The 22,506-nt window shown below is 36.7% G+C and overlaps 1 protein-coding gene across 1 annotated transcript in view; it reads right to left on the reverse strand.

The window, feature by feature from the left end:
* Window positions 1-7: 7 nt before the first annotated feature.
* Window positions 8-22,506, reverse strand: part of ADCY1 (adenylate cyclase 1) — a 147,441-nt gene continuing 124,942 nt past the window's right edge. The window contains exons 13-20 of the mRNA XM_057367480.1: window positions 19,819-20,075; window positions 19,060-19,186; window positions 10,018-10,134; window positions 9,203-9,349; window positions 8,727-8,825; window positions 4,692-4,806; window positions 2,733-2,857; window positions 8-1,911 (exon numbers count right to left, since the gene is read on the reverse strand). Of these exons, the coding sequence (XP_057223463.1) occupies window positions 1,573-1,911; window positions 2,733-2,857; window positions 4,692-4,806; window positions 8,727-8,825; window positions 9,203-9,349; window positions 10,018-10,134; window positions 19,060-19,186; window positions 19,819-20,075 (1,326 nt within the window). The 3' untranslated portion in view covers window positions 8-1,572. The remainder of the gene's footprint in view (window positions 1,912-2,732; window positions 2,858-4,691; window positions 4,807-8,726; window positions 8,826-9,202; window positions 9,350-10,017; window positions 10,135-19,059; window positions 19,187-19,818; window positions 20,076-22,506) is intronic.

The following is a 22,506-nucleotide window of genomic DNA, read 5'->3' on the forward strand; positions in this document are numbered from 1 at the left end:
GGGGGGAGAGGGGATCGTTTTACTTGTTAAAAGGAAGTTTTGCATGTTTTTTAGACAATGCAAAGTTTTGCTTCTTTTTTGGAAACCAGTGAGGTTAGCCTGTGAGTCCCCATCAGGACATTCCATCCCCGAATGGAATGGAATGGAATGTCCCTCAGCAGGATCACCTTCAACTACTTCCACCCTGAGTATGGAGTTGCACTCTACATTTCCCATCCAGATCAGCATTTCAGGATGAAACTATGAACAACATGATGCGGGTTGCAGTAAAGAAAAAAGCAAGCAAAATATATACCTTTTTTATGCAGATTAAGAGCAGGCCTTGCTCTCCTGACACACTTACMAATGCTCTTCATTTGGGCAAAGTTTGACTGTGCTTGTTTCTCAGAATTAAAGCATTTTATAATTGTACAGCTTTGAAGAGTTAGTCTGGATAGAATCAAGATATAATAAAACTGTGGCATAAGTTTAAAAATCAATTAAGATGTAAAATTATGTTGGCAAACATACAAATGTCACAAAACTAGCAACAGCATGTTTGTCACCAGTATAGGACTATTCTTTGAGCTGTTTAGAATGGTAAATCCTGGACCTGAGCCACAGGACTTGTGCTATTCCTAAAAGCCTAAAATAATACTATCCTTCTGCTCCTCAGTAAAATCAGCACTGTACATAAAGGAATGTTTCTATATTGCATAAACATATTGCTATGCTTGCAGAGTGGCTCCTCTGTCTTGCACAGAGTCAAATGACCTACAAAGAGGCAGCAAATTCTAAGCTCTACCACTCTTGTATTTTTTAAAATGAAAAGACTATATATTGTTCTCCGGCCTAAAATTTAAGCATTGTGGTTTATCTACTTCATATCATAGTGTAATGGTTTGAAAGTTTTTGGAAGGTTTTGGAGCATGCAAGGAGAATTTTTAAAAATATGTAGGGTTCTGTAATTAGCTGAAACCAATCTTCATTAATCTGCCATTGACTGCACCATAAACACGGTGCCCATTGTGTTAACTCATGCACTGGGAGCACAGTTTCTTAAAGTCGTGCTGTAGSCATGGAGAGTCTCCAGGTGTCCCACATTCCATGGTTAAATGCAGCTTTGTTAATCCCAGGCCTAACAATGCTGGCTTTCACAGAAAGAGAAATCTCTTTGCGACGTCACTGCAGGTGGATGTGTAAATAAATACATGCCTTGATGTTTATAAATCTCTATTAAGTCTACACAGAACTGTTTGTATATGTGCATATATAGATTAAACCATATATATACACACACACATAAATAATTGCTTGCACATTTATCTAAGTTTTCTTCATTTACTGTTTAAAAATGACAAGAAAATATTCCTCGTTTCCAGAAAATCCCATTTTGACTTTTCCTAACAGAATTGCTAGCCCTTATATGTTCCATCCCAAGAGTTCATTACACAGTCCCCAAGTTCTCTTTGGTTGGGTTGTAGTGGTCCTTGGTTAATGCTATGGCCTATGATCTCTGACTTCTTGGAAAAATTTCAGGCAACCATTGCTTTCCACATTTACTGAAAGTGGCACAATCAGATCTCCTTTGTTCTATGCCTCCTTCACAGCTGGCACAGAGGGAAGATAATGCAGTGTTTGGTTTGTGTGAGTGGCAGATGCTTGGCCTGCTCCAAGCCCAGGTTTTACAGCAAAGCTAGCAGCTGAGGACACTGATGGACAGCTGGTGCCCAGTTTTGTTTGAATGTTTGCTCTCCCGTAAGGGTACATTTTCCGCTCTAAGTTTAAAGACCGTGTTTGGGAATTATTTCCATCAGCCTTTCCTTCCAGGAAATAGGTCAACATTTCACCTTTTCCCTTTACACTGACTTTACCCCTGCACACAAATTCATAACTGCACCTTTTTAATATCCGCTGAACTTCTTCTGTCACCTGAAGACAGAAAAAAAAAAGAACTATTACTTTTTTTTTGTTTCAAGTAATTGCTCACCCTTCTCCATTTTACTTTTCTGACATGAAATACGCATAGGTAGAATGGATTAACCCCTACAGCTGCTCTCAGGCTCACTTAGAATTTTCTTTAAGAAGTAAAGATCACTGGTCAAATTGGAATCTGAGGAGCAGAATATCTGGTCTTGAGGTAAATACATACACAGCCAGATTAAGCTCCATCCAACAGAAGTATTATCAAATTGTGTGCTGGATCCATTCCAGTGATAGTAATTTACTGCAGAAGACCTCTCAATCCCTGGAGGTTAGACAGGTATTTTGGATAAATGTCTGTAAGAGTGTACTGAGCTTTTAAGAGGCACACCATAGGTTCTAGTCAAGTCCTAGCAGAACTAAATTCTCTGCACCACCTCTCCAATCCCAAGTATCCAAGAAAGTTTTAGAGCTACATAAAATGTAATAAGATGCAAATGGACATTGATCCTTTCCTTATAGGTCTTGTGCAGGCAAAATTTCTACAGCATAGCGTCAGCATTCCCAGGCTGGCTCCAACTGTGTGCAAGGAAGAAGAGGACTCTGTTTCTTCTGATAGGAAATAATTTCTTTGAGGATTTCATTGTCTCCAAAGAGTTAAGTGTATAAGATGGAAAATAACTATACCTCTGATGGTGAGTCATCTGGGGCATGTTGCCCTCTCCATAAGAACACAATAAGGTTGCATTTTCTAAGTGGTCTTGACAATGTAACCACATGCAAAACAGGAGGTATGTAAAGTTTGCAAAGTTGTCTTAGAATGCACTCACCTGAATCTTTCCCTGCACTCCAGTACTATCCATCCGGCTGGCAACATTCACAGTGTTCCCCCAGATATCATACTGTGGTCTTCTGGCTCCAATGACTCCCGCCACTACTGGCCCAACATTAATACCTAAAATTAAACAATGAATTTGGTTTCAAACACTACAGCATATTATCTAAGGGTGACAGGAATCCTGCAAAACGGATTTGACACAAGTGTCATAGAATTTTTTTTTGGTCATAGGGTAATATAAGTTAACATCCTTAAGCTGAGTCAGGGGAGTTTTAAGTTAGATGTCAGGAAGAGKTTTTTTACCCAAAGGGTGACTGGGCACTGGAACAGTCTCTCCAGGGAAGTGGTCACAGCGACAAGCCTGACAGAATTCAAGAAGCATTTGGACAATGTTCTCAGGTATATGGTGTGACTCTTGGGCTATCTTGTGGAGGGCCAGGAGTTGGGTTTGACAGTCCTGATGGGTCCCTTAATATCCAACATATTCTATGATTCTATGATGAAATTGATGCCAAGTGGACTTCTGCATTTGTAAAAGGTTTAGAAGCACAACAAACACATTCCTCGAGATATCTTATTGGAAATGCAATATGATAAACAGCATAAAATTTGATTCTTCTGTGGATTTTGTTTGTTTAAAGAAAAGAAGAAAAGCAATGGTAGTGAAGAGTTTAGCTGTAAACACGACAAGCTGTTAAAAATCTTTGTTTCCTACAAATTCCACTGCAATTGCACATATAAAGCCTTTTAGTGGACATTTTCCAAATGGAACAGAAATAATTGTCTGGAATATACAAGGATTGAGGTAAAGGAAGTGTATCATGATGGTTGTTAGTACTAAACAACTCAGATCAGAGAGACACTTGAAGAAGACAAAAGTATGTGAAAAAGGCTCAAGAATCTTTTTTTGGGAAACTGCAGAGCTTGATTCTACATTTCTGACTGATTTTARCACCTTTTTTGGAAGATAAAAGAGGGTGCTCCTTCTGAGTGCCCTGAAGAGCTGCAGAAAATAAACCCTGCAAGAGACTGTGCAAGGGCTTTCCTAGGCAATTTATGCAGAAGAATAGGAGTTAAATATTTGATCCTTTGTGAACCTGGAAAGACCAGTTATAACAGAGTTCAAAGAGAATTTGGGGTTTATAATTATTAGGATGTACAGGAGGTCAAAGATGTGTAACTCTCCTATTGCTGCTTTTGATGTCTTTGGTCTTTCTCAATCTTCCTCTGCTCAGTTTTCCCCCTGTCTAGCCCATTCTCACAATTCAGCCATAAAATGTATCGAGAAAGAAGCTGGAGAAAACTATCAGTATTAGAATATGCAATGAAAAGAGAACAGAGCAGAAGTACCACTGGAGAGGAGCAGGATATGTGAAGAAAGGAAAGTGGGCAATTTGATCTCTAAGAAGAGTGAGAGAAAGGACATTGAGAGGTGAGACATGTAATAACAGGTAAAGGATTGAATGGGAAGGGTTGTGTTGTAAAGACCAAAGGATTTGATTTGATGGAGAAAACAGGACTAGTTAAAGGGATTCAGCATGTGTGCACAAAAAGTTCCCATTGCATTTTTAATGCAACTAAGCTTCTGCAGATGCAATTTAATACAGTCAGACCTAGTTTTCAGCAGCTTAGCAATGCAAAGCAGGGTAAGCCACAAGACTGGGTACAATAATATCATATAAAACTTGTGGTGCAGCTCCTCTTTAGGGGTGCATAGATGATTCCAGTGCATGTACACTGGAATTGTACACAATTAAAATTGCTTAAAACAAATGCACACCAACCAGCCTGCTGGCCTTCTACATGGATGTGGCTCTCTCACTAATGGAGAATTTTCAGTTTTAATCATGAGTTCAGGACAGGTAGTCCTTTGCTGACAGCACAGGAAAAAAAAAAAAAACAATGAAAAACCATCTTCTGCTTCTGTGGTAATGGTACAAACGTGACTTACCGACTCGTAGGACAAAGTCGTTGTAAGACTGATAGTTGATTTCATCAAGAACATCAAACATCTCTATTGCAAAATCTGCCAGTGTACTCAGATGAGAATAAATTGATTTTTTAGCCTAGAAACAAAATAATGTTGCATATTAGATTTATATGGCACTGAGATGCAGGTGAAATACCAAAGTGAAAAATACTGAGAAGCTCAAACAGATGACTTAGGAAAAGAATCTAACCAATTTTTCTGTTTGTGAAAGGAAACTTTGGATGGTAGCTACAGCACATGCATTTCTTTCTGCTATTTTTTTCTTCTCTCTCTCTTTTTGATTTCTGGGAAGAATGGAAAGCAAAGTTCCCATGGTAAAGTGGTTCTGTTGCTAGAGAGCTGCAGATGTTTGTTTTGAGTGTGGCAGGGAATATAACCTGCTTTCTTACAAAACTACTTTGCCTGATGATTATTAATAACTATAGTTTCTGTCCTCTTCTCCCTTTGGGACTTTTGCTAGCTCCCAGTTCCCATGGGGTGCATGCTGTTCCCATTGACAAAATTCCCATTAGGCTTAATCCTGTGAGATGCAGAACACCCCTACGTTCTTCCTTTCCAGACAAGCTGGAGGGAGTTGTTATAAAATGTATCTAAATGGATTAAAGAAAAAACCAAAAAGGATCAAATGAAATACTGAACTATTAATTAGTAAATAATATCCCAAATATAAGGAAATAATTTTTACCACTTCAGTCCAATTAAACTGTGGAGCTAATTTTCAGGGGATAATGTGGATTCAGAAACTTAGCAAGATTCTAATATAATTCTCAAGCTCATGAAAGAAATATTTGATACAAAGCAGTAAAAACCTAAGCAGCATATTATTAAAAAGTGCAAAAGAGAGGTTTGCATATTTGTTCTGTAACTCATGCCCTTTCCCCAGGATCTACCTTTAGTTAGTTGAAGACTGGTTATTAGAATAAACTTTTGGCTTGACTCAATATGACTGCTCTTATGTTCTGCCCCTCTTTGAATAAGAAATACGAATTTATGAACAAATTTTCAAAGTGAAAGTGGGCTAAAGGTAGGATATGGTGAAAGAAATGCAGGATCAGTGTGGTTTCAGTAGGGTATTGCACAACAGGACTGTGGAAGCTGGCATGAGATGAAAGCTCGCTGAGTTTTTGCCATGATAGTGAGATTTTATAAATTCAGTGCTTAAAGTGGCTGACAAACCTGAGAAGCAGGTTGCTATTTGCTTTTTTCACCTCAGTTTTAAAGGGTTGCTTCATGTGCCTGGGAAATTTACAAAAATAAAAGTGCTAACAAAAAAATTATGAAAGTCATCCATGTGCCAGTCCCAATTTTTGGGAAGAATATTTTTATTTACCTGCCTGGATGTCTGGTATTCTGCTTCTTGCAATGTGAACTAGCTAGTGCTACTCTTTTCCAGAATCACCAAGACAAAGGAAGTACAAGAATTAAGCTTAAAGAGCTGATGGATACATTTCCAACAGAGAAGGAAAAAATATTCAGTGTCTGGAGCAGGGAGGTAGTAGGGCATAGTTTTATTTGATTTCTAATCTTCTTTATGTTTCTTATCTTGCATTTCTTTGCCRTCCAATGAATGCTCTGTTTTCCTGCAATACCCTTCAGGATTGCAGGAAAAAGGACTGGTGAGAAATACTGGCTGTGCTGCAGGTGACAGATGCCTCTCAATAGGTTTAGGGCAAACTCTTGMACCTACACTGAAAGAACACCACAAAGTTAGCACCCTGGTGAAGTCAGGCTCCTGGTGAAACACAATAAATTTATATTGTACAAAAGATCTACAAAGAGCTTGGCTTGTGTGCTGCCCTGCTGATGTAACTGGTAAGCATTTATTTAAACATCAGAGGAGTAGTTACTGGAAAGACTTCCCTGAGCTTCACAGCAAAGTCACTGTGATAGAGGTAATGTGCATTTACTGGAATCACCTGCTGGAGTCAAGCTGCAGAAACAAAGAGTCCAATAAAATAAGGRATTTAATTATTTAACTTTAACTTAATCATTTAACTTAACACATGTATAAATATCCTCAGTTAAGAGAAAAATGAAACCTATCCACTACTTTCTGCTGATATCCAAATTCTAGGATGAAATTAGTGATTCACAATCAGAGGCTGTACCAGATTTTCTGTAGAAGTTGGAACACTCCGGGCAGAGGGCAGACCAGAAGCACTTGAGTGTCTTATGGCTCCCCATGGACATACATGGTTCCATGGGACTGACCAAAGAATGTGGAAAGCTGTCAGTGATCACCTGTGCATGACAGGCCAACCAGAATTATCAGACTTCTAATACATAGGTGCATGCTGAAGAAACTGGCATGTGGATGTGAGTAATTTCTATTCATTTGCATCACATGAACAGTAGGGAGAGATCACTGAAGAGCTGAAAACCTAAGTTAAAGTAAAAAACATTGGCTGTTTTATACAAGATCTTTTTTTTTCTGGAATACAGAATTTTAAATAAATTTTATAYGTACAGAAAATATCAAAATTTATCCCAAGATTTAAGAAGAAGACAGAGTATGGTACAAGATATTCTGCAGTGATTTAAAATGCATTATTGTCATATGCTCAAAGTAGTGCCTTCAGCTGAGCCTTCACTCAACAACTACAAAATACAAAACTATACAAAACCTAACATGTTTAGGTTTTGGAATATATACTGCTAAAGTTAACCAATAACACAGTTGTTTTGAGGATTATAGTTCAAAGAGCATTTATAGCAGACACACAAGTATGCCACTGCCTGTTTGCCTCAGATCACACTCTGAAAAAAATCAAAGGATCAATGTTTTTTGTCTGTCTCAGAACTCATGAGTCAAACATTTCAGAATAAATAGGCTTTTTTTTTTTGTAATACATAAATTTCCAGGAATGATACAAAGGAAAACACCAGCTGGAAATATTTTGCAGAGTAGGAAGTTAGTTGCATGTGATATACTCCAACATGATTCTAACAGCTTATTTCAATGTGGTCTTGTTTTTTATTTACTTAGCAGGGATAATTGTTGCTAGAAAGTCCACAGGGCATCTTCTGGTATTTTTTGCTTTTGCCTTCTAATTTCATGTTATTTTGCAATGCCTAAATCATATGCACAATTGTATTCAACATATGTCTACAACATACGTACATGCTTATCAGAACAAGGGAGACGTGTCTGGGAACTCTGGGCAGATGAGGTGAACCGATTACATTAATTTTCATTCTATTCTTACATTATTAATTTTACAAAATTTTTGTGATTTAGTTTTATTAGTGTAATTACTAACATGCATAGTACTGTGTATATAATTCATTTAATATAGTGCCCACAGGATTTTCTGACTTTTCAGATGTTCCTTGCAAATCTAGGAATTGTCTGTTCCAAGACAGTAACTTAAGGTAAGAATAACATTCAGGGGTGGTAAGGAGGATACAGAAGAATTGTGCCCTACAACTTTGAAATTACTTTGGCTCTTTTTATAACTGAGCAATTAAAGTGCTAAAAAGACTAACAGTAGAGCTCATTTGGAGGGACCAGGGTGAAGTGCAGCACTGTACAAAGCACAAAGTTCCTGCCCATGATGGGGGTTGGCAGAGGATGTTTCTCTTAGTTGTAGGTTATATCCAGATTTCAATATTAAAAAAAATATACGCAAAAATTGAATGTTAATACTCTTCTGCTAGTTTTGTAGCAATTCATTACACCTAGAGTCTCCCTTTCCTTGCATCTTACAAGTTCATCTAAGATACCAGGTTTAAAATACTACTACTCTGATTTAGAGGCTTTTATACTCCAATCTGTGGGGAATCCAAAGCTGCAGACAGTGAAATCACAAGTGAAGCAAGTGTGGCAGTCTTTTTTTTCAAGCTACAGCTGTTCTTTGAATTTCAGATTCCAAATGTTGTAAAAAAGTCATATAAGTTAATAATAATCACACAGAATTAGTAGTGTTTCTGATATTCCTCTGGAAATTGAAGGAAAATTGCTCCTTTACAAAAGATGCTTGTGTAAAATCCTCTTACCTTAGTTCCTGAAGTAGGTACGAGTCCCACCGCTGCCATATATGTACTTCCAATTGTCTTGATCTTTTCTATGTCCTTATAATATTCTTTGTCCATAAGCTTTGTTTAAAACATAAAACTGTTAAATATTACATAATATTTTAGACAAGCAACCATAGTTATCAGACAACATGTGCAAATTTATTAAACTGTATTATATTTGCTAAGTTGAGGCTTGCCCACTTTGAGGTCATTGAAAAACATGYCATTAACTTTCACTTTGATACTCTTCCTATCTTAGAGAAATTTTAGGTCATGTAACTAAAAGTACAAATTTGACACTTTGGAGAAGCCCAGTGGACACCAACTATTATTAAATAAGTTTACAGTACTGCTTTATTAAACAGTTCAAGACACACTGAGTTACTGCAGATAATCTCATTGACAGAAATTTGGTAGAACTGATATGGTCAAAAGACAAAGTGTTCAGACCTTACCTCATCAAAATCAGCAATAATTTCGTTTAACAGACGTAAACATTCCACTCCCATATTATTGCCATCCAATTCAATGTAGAAATCATTGAAATTTGGGATGGAAGCAAACATCACTCCCACTTGTGAATATGATTGGTAATAAAGGTCCTGTAGTTCATAAGCAGATATAATTTTTATTTTAAAATATTAATCTAAACATCATTATTACAATTCTTATTCTACTGCTAAGCAATAGCAAGGAAAAAGGCCATCAGCTTTTCTAGACAGAAAATCAGACTTCTTAAAATAATGCTGAAAGAGATGTTCACTCAAGACCACAACAGAAAATTAACACCTAAGACATTAAACCCATATWAAAAAACTTAAGTTTTCTTTTCTGTTTAGACATAGAAACAGTAAGCCAAAATTTGGAGGAAGTCTTAACAGTAATAGAACTTCTATTGTATGAGAAAAAATAATTTCATTTTCTCAATTTTGTTTTAAAATAGGAGATGGAACTATTTTATCCTGCACTACAAAAGCAACCTCACTCCTTGAAGACTTTCCAAGTGGTTTACATGCAGGTACTTGGTAACATTGAAGTTGAATGACAACTTTCCCTTATTCTGAATTTTATTAATATTCTTGAGAGAAGTAGGATCATATAGCAAAAGAAATTATCTCAAACTAATTCTTGAGCACAAATTTTTACAAAGCTTCTATTTTTATATTAGCAAAGTTTTTTCCAAGCCATTCTTGAAAACATACACTGAAAGGTGACCAAGAACACAGAGACACATCTGTACAGCATGTATTTAAATTTTATCTTGGTTTACCATATTTCTTGGATTAGACATGAGAAAGTGCTGTGCAACATGGGCCGGCAACAGGTTGAAAAGAATTCTTTTATTATCCAGCTTGACTCTCTCCATATCATCTCTCTCTTCTTCTGCCTGTCGGGATACAGGAAAAGAAAAAGCTTTCCAAAAAGAAAAAAGTTAGCTGAGCCTATCAAATAGCTTCTATTAATTCATACTTYGGAATAAAACTGAACAAAATGTAGACTAGCAAAGTAGAGTGAGAACAGTTCTCCTGTAACACACTTCTATATGAGGCAAAATCCATTTAACTCCTTAGTAATTCAAGCTAAAGTGTCTGGGTTGTTTTCAGGGTTTGATCAGCTAAGTGCATCAGTATCTTCTGTAGCTCTCTGTTCTTTTAAATAGATATGTTTACAGAGTAAGAAGCCCAAATAATTCCACTAAAGTCACATTGGCCTTGGAGGTTAATTAACTCCCAGGTAGTCCAACATAGTGACGGCAGTATTTATCTATCCTTCAAAAAAGAGAAGCCAGTGAGGAGCAGCAGTGTTTAAAGGAGATCTATGTAATTGGCAGTAAWATTGAAACAAATCTGGTAAGACAATAACTCCAACAGACAAAAAGATTTTAAAATTGAACATCTTTAAGAACTATGTACAATTAAAAAAAAACTTTTAATAAAGTTAGCTAACATTTCTAAAAACTGTTTTATTTATGCTGATGATGTTATGAAAACATATATAGTTCCTTTGCAACATAAATTTTGTTATTCATGAGAATGACAGCATTCAGAAAGAGTGCTTAGGAGTTAACACATCTGAGGTCCCTAACCCCAGATATTGGCATCTTATTACAAGTGCTTGACTCATGGGACCATAAAATAGGAAGTTATTCTAAAAATCAGACCCCTTATTTGAAAAATATTGTGTATCTAGTGATCTCATTTGGGATTCCTAGGTTTGCAAATTCCAGCTTAGACCTTTGTAGATTCATCTGCAAAATTACTTCTCCGGAATTTGCTCCATGTTGTTAGAGCAACTTCTGGTCTTGCACTTATTTCAGTTAGAGAATACTTGATCAGTATTGCATAATTAATCTCACAGAAATTACAGCTTGTTCTTTGTTCCTATATCACACTCATTAATCTTCTACTGTGATCCCTTCTACTGTGATTTTGTTTATCTAATTACAGTCAGTAGAAGACTGGGAGGCCAAATTGTCAGGCATTGTTGAGAATTACATAAACAATTTAATAAACTATTGACAAACCTTTTATAATCTTTCTTGGTGTCCCATTTATATCTGGCATTTGGTATCATGATTTATTACCAAGTCCACATAATTTCTCAATATCCATTTCTTTCTAAGTAAGGAAAATCAGTCACCTCTTGCCTTTCTTAGTCTAACAATATTATTTCATGTGATTTTTTTTTTTTTTGCAGGAAGCTAAGTTTTATTTTTCATTACAAAACTTAGGAAACAACTTTTTTATTCAAATAACACAGTCTGCTTTGCCCTGCAATTTATTCTGTATTTTTAAAAATCTTTACAAATAGAAAGAATTCTGATAGAGAATTGATTTTATTAATATAAATTCKTCAGGACTTGTTGCCTTTTAAAATAAATGCTCAGCTCCTGCTCTAATTTGTATTATAAGAAACAGAATCTATTCCAGAAATGAAATATCTGTAAACTTTAAATAGCAATTAAGTTTTGCAAGAAATATACCTGAAGCTTTTATTCCAAGCATCTATTTCTTGTTTGTGAGCTGTTTTCTTGACATTTCTTTAACTGTCTAAATTTCACATGCTCTTTTCTTAAAATGTCCTTCCCCTATTTTGTTGGTATAACTCTGACTCTACCACTTTCTATAAACATGTGAGATGGCCTCTGGCATTTAGTTTCACTGTTAGGATTTAAATGTTTTAATAGGAAGAATAAAAATATTTTTCAGCTGAAAATCCAGACCAAGCTTGCAACTCCATTTTTATATCATACTGAAATATAAGAAATTTTATTCTGACAATGGCAAAGAGCTTTGTGATATTTAATAAAATATCCATTTGTGACTCCCTTATGCATTCCTCTATTCTTTGAACAAGAACTTTCTTTGTTTCTTTCTTCCTAGGAATGTTAAGGTTCTCAGTTAACCTACCAATGTAATATGGGCAGAATGTAATCCTAAAGAACGATATCCTTTTGAGACAGAATGTAGAGATTTCTGAACTAATCAAAGGAATCCAGTAGGGGCAGGTAAGTGGAGTAAACAGTTTGATCCATTGTATGGGTGATGTTGCTCAATCACTGTCAGCTGCTGTTCATTTATGATCTGGAAATGTGTGATCAAATTCCTCTGCCTTGTCCAGTTGTGGACCAAAGTGTTCATTTTGGAAGAAATTATTGAAAAGATTCTTCAGTAAACCCATCATTATGCATGAATAACAACAAAGGTGGCAGAGCAAGGAACAGCCATGACTAAGAAGTAGAGATCAGAGCTCTTGAGTGAAGAGCTCATGGCTCAAATTAAACCATCAGAGGCATGTCTGAAGGGGTGGCAAAATTGTCTAAGCAGGGAAAGGCATTAATGATGTTACCATTGCTAATGACAGAATGCTACATTTCCAACACACCTCTTTGGATGCAAAACTGTTAACTCATGTGGACTCTGAGATTGTGGGAAAAAGACTGGAGATAAAATTAAAGATAACAGTATGGAAAATAAAGGGGGAAGAATGGTTGCTACTGTCTGGGTGGAATGCAGTCAGCACACCCCACTTTTCACACACAGTAAAATCTAGGGTGGATTAAATGGAGGGTTGAGTGGAMTGGAGATACTGCAACCAGGCTCTGTTGAAACCCTTGCAGAGGAGGGTACTCAGTGGTACTACTCAGTTGGTAAGCCACACAGCAGCTGGAAACCAAGGGACATTAAGGAAGATGTCCTGTTGTTGAATCAGCGACCATGAAAAAATCACCCTCCTCGGATTGACATATATCCCCATCCCAAGGTTTTCCCAGATACTACACTGATGTTACCCACCTTCAAGGCATGTCCACACCTAACTGAGTAACATATATGACTAATGTGACTCAGGCTTTGCATAAACCTAAAGAAATATATAAAAGTGAGTTAAGAAAGGGGAGAAGACTTGATCATAATTTCTGGGATCAGTTGGTGGGCTGAACTTCTCCCCCATTTGGATATCTAGAGAAAAAAAGTGTACCTCATGCATGCTGAATGATTACCTTTAGCTAGCTCACACTGGGGATTAGGGCTTGCCTGTATATTGCTTTGAATACACTTTTGCAGTCAGATTATATTACCAGTAATCCTCAAACCTTAACATCTCACCATGTTTTTTTATTAATAAAGAGTGTTATCCACAAACTGGTAATTGGGATCTTCAAGGGCACTAGCAGTTGACACCAGCAGGTAAAGGTGTGGAGGCCCAGAAGGAGATCTCTCTTTTGGCATGTGACTCTGAAAAAACGAGTTGAACTACTGTCTGATCTAGCAGTGAAGGGTTCCCATAACAGGATGCTATCAGACTGCTTGGCCACAAGGGTATCGGCTTTCCTGGGGCATGGTCAGACTAATCAAATGCTAAGGGTTTGAGAAAATCTTCCATTTTCATATGTAAAATCCCCTTATGTCATAGAAAGCCCTTGAATAATAATATGGTGGGTAATGGCAGCAAACCCAAATAGAGAAAAATTACGCAAACAGCAGAACAAGATCTTGTTTTTTTTGACCCCTGACCTACTTGGGGCCAAGCACCTCTTAACCAGCAGAGGGAGAGGAATGCACTCTCTCCATGTGTTCCGAGAGAAATTTGAGCTGACAATGCCCATGTGGGGCAATGCAGTGCCCTGAAGACTAATCTGTATTAGTTCTGCCTGACCTAGCCCCAGAAGTAGAAGCAGAACATTTATGAAATTAGCATAGCATTCCTTCTGAGTTACTTTCTCATGCTGAAGAGCAAAGACACATTATCTTAGAGCACCCACTGGGTCAATTCTGCTGTACAGCTTCTGGTACCCTGGATGGAGTCTATGCATGGACTGCCCTTAACCCATCCACACATGCCTGAAATCTTGCTTTATTATTGAAGCGATCTGTTAGGAATATGAACTGAAGTGCACCTCCTCCAGTACTACTGCAGAGAGCTTGAGTATTTATCCTCTTGCTTTGAACTGCCTAAGACAGCTCTCATATATCCAATTTCTCAGGAGCTGCTTGAGAAAGAGGAAAAATGTCCTTGCATCTCTCACAATGGAAGATAACTGAGTGAAGACAAGAYAAAAAAAGACTTGGCTATGTTCAACAGTGAGAACTCTAAAACTATCCCGTCACACAGATAAGTGAGAGGGAAGTAAGCTGATTACTGGTATTTTCTGGACTTTTTTTCCAGCTTTCTGCTTTCTGCCCTTCAGGGAAATGCAATGAAACTGTCCTTTCTGCTTCTGGCCCATGAACGTCTAGTGCCTACTCTTTGAGCAGTAGAGATTAAAGGATGCATAGGCATCATTTTTTTTCCCAGGCATAACACAATGAGAAGGGAGAAGGAGTGCTTAGCACTGAAAGATTAAAATAGCACAGATCACAGGTATTTACATTGCTAGTGGGAATATTATCCAAACAGCTAAATGGCATTTAAACCTTCATCTATTTGCCCCTATTCCCATTGGTTAATTWAGGAAAGCTGTCAGCATGATATTTATGCAATAGTTATTGGCTCAAAAAACAAGGCAGATTATTGTGAAAAGAAACAAGAAAGAAAATGCATTGGCATGCCCAACATAATTTTTTACATTATGATGTTTGCTTATATCTGTTTGGTATTTGTGGCAGCTAGATCATTTTGTGGAACCCAACTGCATTTGCAGAGCTGCAATATTTAAAAGCAGGCTTTATTTTTGCACTGGACATGGTGACAACATGTAAAACGTTTTTGGTACTATGACTTTTTACATCAATCTAATTAACAGCTGCTGCATTTTAGATAGTTACGCCGTATCCCAGTTTTTACAGTGCTGGTAAGTGATTACCCATCCTCTGTTTGGGACGTGGTCTGAGTAGTTTTATCACCTGTTTAATAAGCCTAAAAATGCTGTAGAAAAGTCACTGACTAAATGGATACCACATGAAAATACAGCTTTAAGATTCAGTTAAAAAGAAGCTGGACACCAGGGCCACAGGAATCTCAGGTTTTGTACCTGAAGAGGGCACTAAAGCCATAGGGAAGAGACCCCTCACATTATTTCTGTAGGGCCAGGTTTTTGAGTGGAAGKGTTAAGACACTTGGCAAGCCTTGCCTGCACAATGTAAAATTCATATTTCCTATAAGTGTAATGGACTAGAAAAGACAGCAGAATGATATTCTAGCATTCCCTAAAGAAGGCATCAATCAGTCATATCATTGTATTATTCTTATTTCCCTCCCTTGAGAAATCCTGGGTGAGTGAGCAACTACATTTTTTGGCAGTATTAGCAATTTCAACAATTTATTTCTTGCATTTTTGTCCATTCTTTCTTTTCTACCAGTTYTATTAAATAATTCGCACAATCAAAAGTGATTATCAGTCACAAAGAAGTAAAAATGCTCCTATATTTGTTATTCATAGTTATTATTGTATGAGGCACACAGAATTATTCAAGAGTGTTTTACATAAAATGGAATTCTCCTCCCACTGACTATTAAAAATATCAAGAAAACAACCAACAGATATTTTCTGAAAATACTGTGATATTCAGAAAGGTTAAATTTGACACAGGAAAAAAACCCTTGTAACACCACTGACGTGTGAACACTAAGTACAAATTTAAATGTTTTAACAGCATATCATCCATAAAAAATTGCCTTTTTTCTATATGATGTACATAAATTTTACTGTTTTATCTCTGCTTCAGTAATGCAACCTAGATTTGTGGAAATTAGATTAACTTATCTTGAAACTATATAATTTTTCTTAATGAGCTTTTCTTGTTTGAAACTGCGCTTCTTCAAAGCACTTTTTTTCCCTGATGCGGCAAAAAAAAATGTGAGGAAGTGTGTGTTCCTCAGACCTTAGCATAGACCACTGAGTATGTATCTATGTATTCCCACTGAATAATTTCAGGATACTTCCACTGTTTAAAATATAATTTAGTACTAGACTGTTGTTCACAATGAAGTGAAATAAATTATCTATTAAAATCTTTTTATTGCCACTTATGCCACAAATGCTTTTATTCATCTGAGAACATTCTKACAGAATTAGTCCAACAAAGAACTTTACTAAAATTATGCAGAGTGCTTGAAGCTTTTCAGAATAGCCCCTGAGTCTGAAATTCTCCCAGATGTAAGCCAGCAATTGAAAAGCCTCCTAAAATGAGATGCTAAAGCCTCCTAAAATGACACGTTGGCACATCTTCACACAGCAGGAGGAACTGGCCACTAGGAAATGTGAATCCAGCTTTAGCATTTGGTTCATGCAATTCAATGGCTGCACAAAGAACCAGCATACTCACTTTGCAAAACAGAAAATCTCCAAAAGTCTTGTGCACTAAGTTGATGGTCTTTGTAAAACTTCTGTGACCAGAAATATAACCAAGTTATGCCAACATGTTTTAATGATAAGTAGTACTATGGCTGTAGAGAAACATGACCAAGATTGCTTTTAACCTTATAGAGGGCTCCTGCATCCAGCAGTGAGAGAAAACTGACATTTACTTGTCTCCTCTTAAAGGCTATTAAACAACTGCTACTCTGGAGTTTGCTATTCAAAGGCAACTTTAACATGTGGAGATTTCCAATAAACTGTATTCCCTGAGATTTTAAACTCAGATTTTTACTGTGCTGAAGAACATAACAAATACAAAGACAATGTTTTGGGATTTTTTTCATTTATCCATATGAACAGGTAAGCACCATAACCACTCCTGTAACATCCATCATGGGCAGTACTTCTGCATGTTATGTTAATTAGTCCTTGGACTAAATATCAGTTACAGCCAATACAGAGAGTGGAAAGCAGAGCACCATTCCACTTGGAATTGAGAATATGAAAGCTATACGTCCAAGTCATCTAAGATGCATGCCTTAGAAGAATCTACCCAGCATAGTGATTTCAAAGAACGGTAGTTATGCTGATCCCTAAATTCTGAATTTTCTACCCAAACTAATGTTTTTCCTTTCTCATTATTATCATGCAAGCTCACAGATGAGGTGGTACTACATAAGTCTCCGATTTGCAATTGCAAAGATCTGAAAATGGCATTTGAACTCAGATGAAAATCACTTTTTGGAATGGTACCTGAAAATGCTGCTGGACAGTATTGAAATTTGATGTCTTATCTCCCTTATTTCTCTCCTTGGAGAAAGTGCACAATGTTTTTAACAACAATGATAGATGACTAGGTATTTTTATATAACCTGTCTCCAAGAAAACAGAAGAAGTTCATATTCTTCCCTTAGCACTGTCCAAGTCCAGTTCTGGTCTTTCATTAGATGAGCATCCCATACTTCTGTATTTAAATTTTTTAAAACTAATTCATTGCTAATTAAACCCTAACTTAAAACCAAGAATCTTTAAGCAGTACTTCCATTAAGGATGCACAGTTTGCCATGCAAGTCAYAGTAGCTGGAATGATGGAAAGTATTCAAAATGCTGGAACTCACTTTTGGTCCATTGAAAGGTCACAGGATAGCAAAACTGGTACATTACTGCGACTCTATTTCAGGGCTAGGAATAACATACAGAAGGTCTTGTATTCATGGATCATATGGTGCTACATACTTCCACTGTGTGCCAACCCATATAAAGTTAACGACAGTCCAATGAGACATGTGCTGCACTAAATTTCAAAATCAGGCATTCTTTTTTTTCCATCTGAAAATTGTATTTGGCACCAGAGCAAACAGAAACTAGTATCAGTTTATCCAAAACAAGCTTCTGAGGCTGACAGACAGAGCAGCTACCAATACTGTTGGCCATAGGAMAAAAATTAAATTATTAATGATCCCACTCAGTTGAGCAGTACAGAGTTCATGGAAATTCTAGAACGAGATGATCTTAAAGCTTTAAAGAGGGGAACACAGTCTTTGACATCATGACAAACAAGAAATCCCAAGGAAGCTTAACTGCTAGGTAGAAAACCTTTTCAAGCATAAGATAGTAGTCCTAAATCACAACTGATTTCTCCATTTTATGTAACACAGTGAAGCCAAGGATGTGTTCCAGTTAGCCAGTAACCCACGTGTTTCAGTCTTGATGTTCTGTGTAAAAGCAAGTGCTATGGTGACTTGTACAATCTTCTTGAGGACACAGTTAACAGGGTGCAGATGAGAACAGAATGTGGTCTCTGCTTAACTTCCAAATGTCACCAAACRGACATATATTCAACTGTCTCTATCCCTTGGGGGCCAGTGTAAAACACTTTGGAGGTGGGAATTGGCTGTTGAGAAGTGTGGCAGCAGATGGACATATCCTGATGCCCATGTTAAGATTAATATAATTTCCATAAGTGTGGCCGTGATTATGATGGCTACGAAATATATTTTTAAAAACGGTCCCTGCACTCTAAATACATTTCTGATCTTCCTCTGAGAAGGAATTCTGTAGTTTCATTGTATGATATAGGTTTAAATATTTGCTTTTACCAGTTTTATTTGCTACTTTTCAGTTTACCTGAATGCTGATTTACTTTCATCCCTTTTTGTAATATAAGATAAAAAAAAAAAAACAAACCCATGGATTTAATTTCTTTTTCTCAAGTTTATGTTGTTAAAGTCTATTCCTAATGCACCTTGACTATAAATACATTATTTGATTAATAATATTCTGGAACAATGGCAAACAAACAAACAAACAAACAAATCACTTCTCCAGGAAAAATGAATTTTATAGGTCTGTGGAAAAAAAGTTCTAAAATAATCTTTCTCTGTGAACCCCAAAAGACATGAAGAATTTTGAGTGTCTGAATCCAAGTAATTTGCCTGGAAAGTATCTGAAAACCAAATCAAAAAGTGAGACATCATTTTGTGTGCACGGATACTATAAAGTCCTGTGATTTACCTGCACTGCCCAGAGGTAGTCCAGACGCAGTTTCAAGTCCACCTGTCTTGAGTGCAGTGCCAAAGTACAAGAAAACAGCAAAATAGCTAGTATTGGTTCATAGCCACGCATATAAAACGAGCCGCCCCTTAAAAAGAAGAAGAAAATAAATGGGTTATTCCAGATCTAATACCTAAAACTTCATATTTTTAATATCAGATCTTTTGTTTAGAACCCATGGGTACCCCCTAATCACTAACCTTTTCTGAAGAGGCTCATCTGGGCAGGGAGATGGGTGACAGTACAACTGACTAGTGCATTAGATTAATATGCAGTTTCTGGGGATTTTATAATGCTATACATTGTTGTAATGTGTGTGCATGTTTTTAATTAGGAAACATAAAAACATTTAAAAGCTTAAAAGCTTGACTGAAATCTGGATTGGTTGAGGGCTGCTGAAATATAGAAGTTTAATTTGTAACTGTGTTTTTCTATTACATCTCATAGTTAGATTACAGTGTGTTCAGCTGGGGTACATTAGCATAAAACTATAGAACAATGGGGCAACAGTTGTTAGCTCCCAAAAGCYGATCTCTTGTTTACGGATGCTATTAGATCCTACAATTGCTGGGCAGAGGATGGCTGAAATATTTTTTTATGCTAAATTGAGTCTATAACCCTAGACAGCACTGAATACTAGAGGACAACTCAGAGATAAGTAATCAGTGTGTGACTATCTATAGAAAATTATCCATTCCTTTAGTTTTACAAGATACCTACCCCACTGCTTTTCTGTAACCACTGAGTTCCAGAATAACTATGTACAAAATTGTAACAAAAAGCAGGAGAATCATTTTTGGCAAGGAAGATACTCGTAGAAATATTGCCAAGGTGAGAGTCCCCACTACACAGGAAAGGAAAGCATAGTGGGCTGTGTCACATGGAAGTTCATTCATTGTTTTATTTGTTCCACCAGGAGAAATTATAACTATTGAGCTGCTGGAATTAGTATTCCAAACCCAAGGCATGCAGCCAACCTAGAAAAGATGGGAGAGGTGAGAAGGAGAGAAAGTTAAATACAAAATAAACAGAAATGTAGTTGCTATGGAGGCTGACTGTAATTCACTTCTAATTGGAAAAATATGGCTGTGGAGATCCCACTCAGCTCAATGCTGTATTAAAATCTCCTTTTCCTGCAATGCTCCACTGAGTTTTAGGGGAGAAACATAATTTGTTAATTAGGTGCCAGTAAGGGCAAATGATTGAAGTGTGGGCTTAGTTGAATAGTTTCCCTCTTAGTGCTCAAACATAAGAGATTCTCAAGCCAGCATATTCCTGTTAAATTAAGGAACTTGAGTTAACATTTTACGTGGCCAAGCAGGTGAAAAAGGTTCTTGTACAGAGCACAGAAATAAATTTGTTTGTTGTATTATTGACTGTGCAAATCATATAAACATCAGTTACTTAAATATAGAATAAAAAATATTTAATTGAGTGAAAAAACAACCATAATATCTTTTTCTATCTCACAGCTACTTCTGCTGTCACATATGATTCAAATACAAGGACTCATCTTTAATTACCCCTGTCATTTCTGTTATCCAGGGAGTTCAATTTCCTCCTTAGACTGGAAAATAAAWTTTTTTTAGTGTATTTTTGTGGGAAATCTGGGGAAATCTAATCTTTTTCTAAAGACAATGTCATGTACATATCTCAGAGCTGTTACACAGGGAAGATAGGAATTTCTGGCAAATAGTGTAAGTCCCTAGAGCTCCAGTTTTAACTGCAGTCCAACCTTCAACTCTCACAAAGGAAAAGGATAACAGTTAGTAAAAGCAGGGAGAGTGGAATGGTAGTATGAAATTGATTTAACAGGCACTGTCACATAAGCCCTGCCCTGTACTTAAGCTTCTCTTTTGAAGTGCATTATAAGAACTTTTTATTTCATCCCAATCACTGACAATGAAATTTTATAGCATGCTGTAAAGTAATGGACAACCTGAAGGGTGACTGAACCATGTATTTTACCTGTATTTTACAGGGGGTTGTAGTAACTTAGAGAGATGAGACAATAAATAAAATGTGAGTTAAACTCATAATGGCTAACACTATGAAATGAAAGWGTGAAGTGAAAAATCCCTTTAATGTTATTTTGTTTGATATCCTTTAAAATGCTTTCATACTAAACTCATTCAAAAACATGCACATGCATGAGGGCTTCATCAATGATCTGCAATCTATCCAGGAAAAATCATCTGCTGTACAACCAGTAATGAAACCTCAATACCTACCTCTTCTGACAGATTAGAATTCTAGAGTCATTATTATTCCGGAACTAATAATTTCTACTGATCAAACATTTCTTCTTAGGTTACAAGATATTTTTGTTCAGGAAAGTATAAGGTCATATTTGTGACATATTCTAAGTTGTAACTGACGAATTACTGTCTTGTTGAAGTCAGAACTTCTGAATGCTGTCTTCTTGCACTGTTCAGAGTTGCACTAGGGGTTACCATGTCTTGTTTCTCATTTTCACCATCTCCAACTGGCAACAATGGTGCACGTGTCGTTTGGTCAAAGTAAGAGTCAGATCTTTGGAGACTGATTCACAAAGGTAATGTCAAGACTTTAACCTCAATTCCAAAGTCAAACAGAGCTTGCTGAGAAGCTAGCCTGGAGTCACTCAAAGCTCTATGCATTTTGGGCTCATGTCCACATTAAGAACTATATGTATGTCTTGTGTGCTATTAGGGCTGTGTGTTACTCACACAGCTGATGTTCAGGAATTCCCAGAAATGTCTCAACATCGGTAATTCTTGGTATCTCTCAGGACATTGGAATTCGCAGAAAAGGGATCCTCTTCCCAGTCATTTCATGGGGATAAGACTGGTATATATTCTCAGGGCAGGACAAGGGACGAATGAATACACAAAATATGAAATATTTTGCATATTGGCATCTCAGCACTAAGAATTGCTCATGTCTTAATGGTCAGAACACATTGTCAAATTCCCGCAGAGAAGCATGATTTGAAACATCTGCCTTCTCAGCATTTCCAGTCGTGTTTAGTGTGTTATTTTTGTGTGGATTCTTTCTTTTGAGTACCCTAACATATTTAATTCATTAGGAATAGCAGCCAAAATGCTGAAATTGAGTGCTAGGAATTCAACAAGACAACCAAATGACAAGTACTTAGGTGGAAATTTGAATGCTATTTGAATTCAAGTCCACTATGTTGAACACTCTTCTAATCTAAAGATTTCCAGAATGCTCAGACTGAGTACATTCACTTCATACAACAGAAGCTTTTTAGATATTAGATGTGAATGGATCATGTAAATAGCACAGTGTAAGCCCCTCTTCTTGTTACACAAAACTATCAATATTTTAAGATTTCTTTAGCTTTTCTGATCTGCCTGCACAAAAAATATCCCCCTGTTATTACACAAAAATATGTTGCGTAACATT

This window comes from Malurus melanocephalus, unplaced genomic scaffold, assembly GCF_030028575.1.
Source record: "Malurus melanocephalus ecotype Western Australia unplaced genomic scaffold, MMel_1.1 scaffold_79, whole genome shotgun sequence".
Classification (NCBI taxonomy): domain Eukaryota; kingdom Metazoa; phylum Chordata; class Aves; order Passeriformes; family Maluridae; genus Malurus; species Malurus melanocephalus.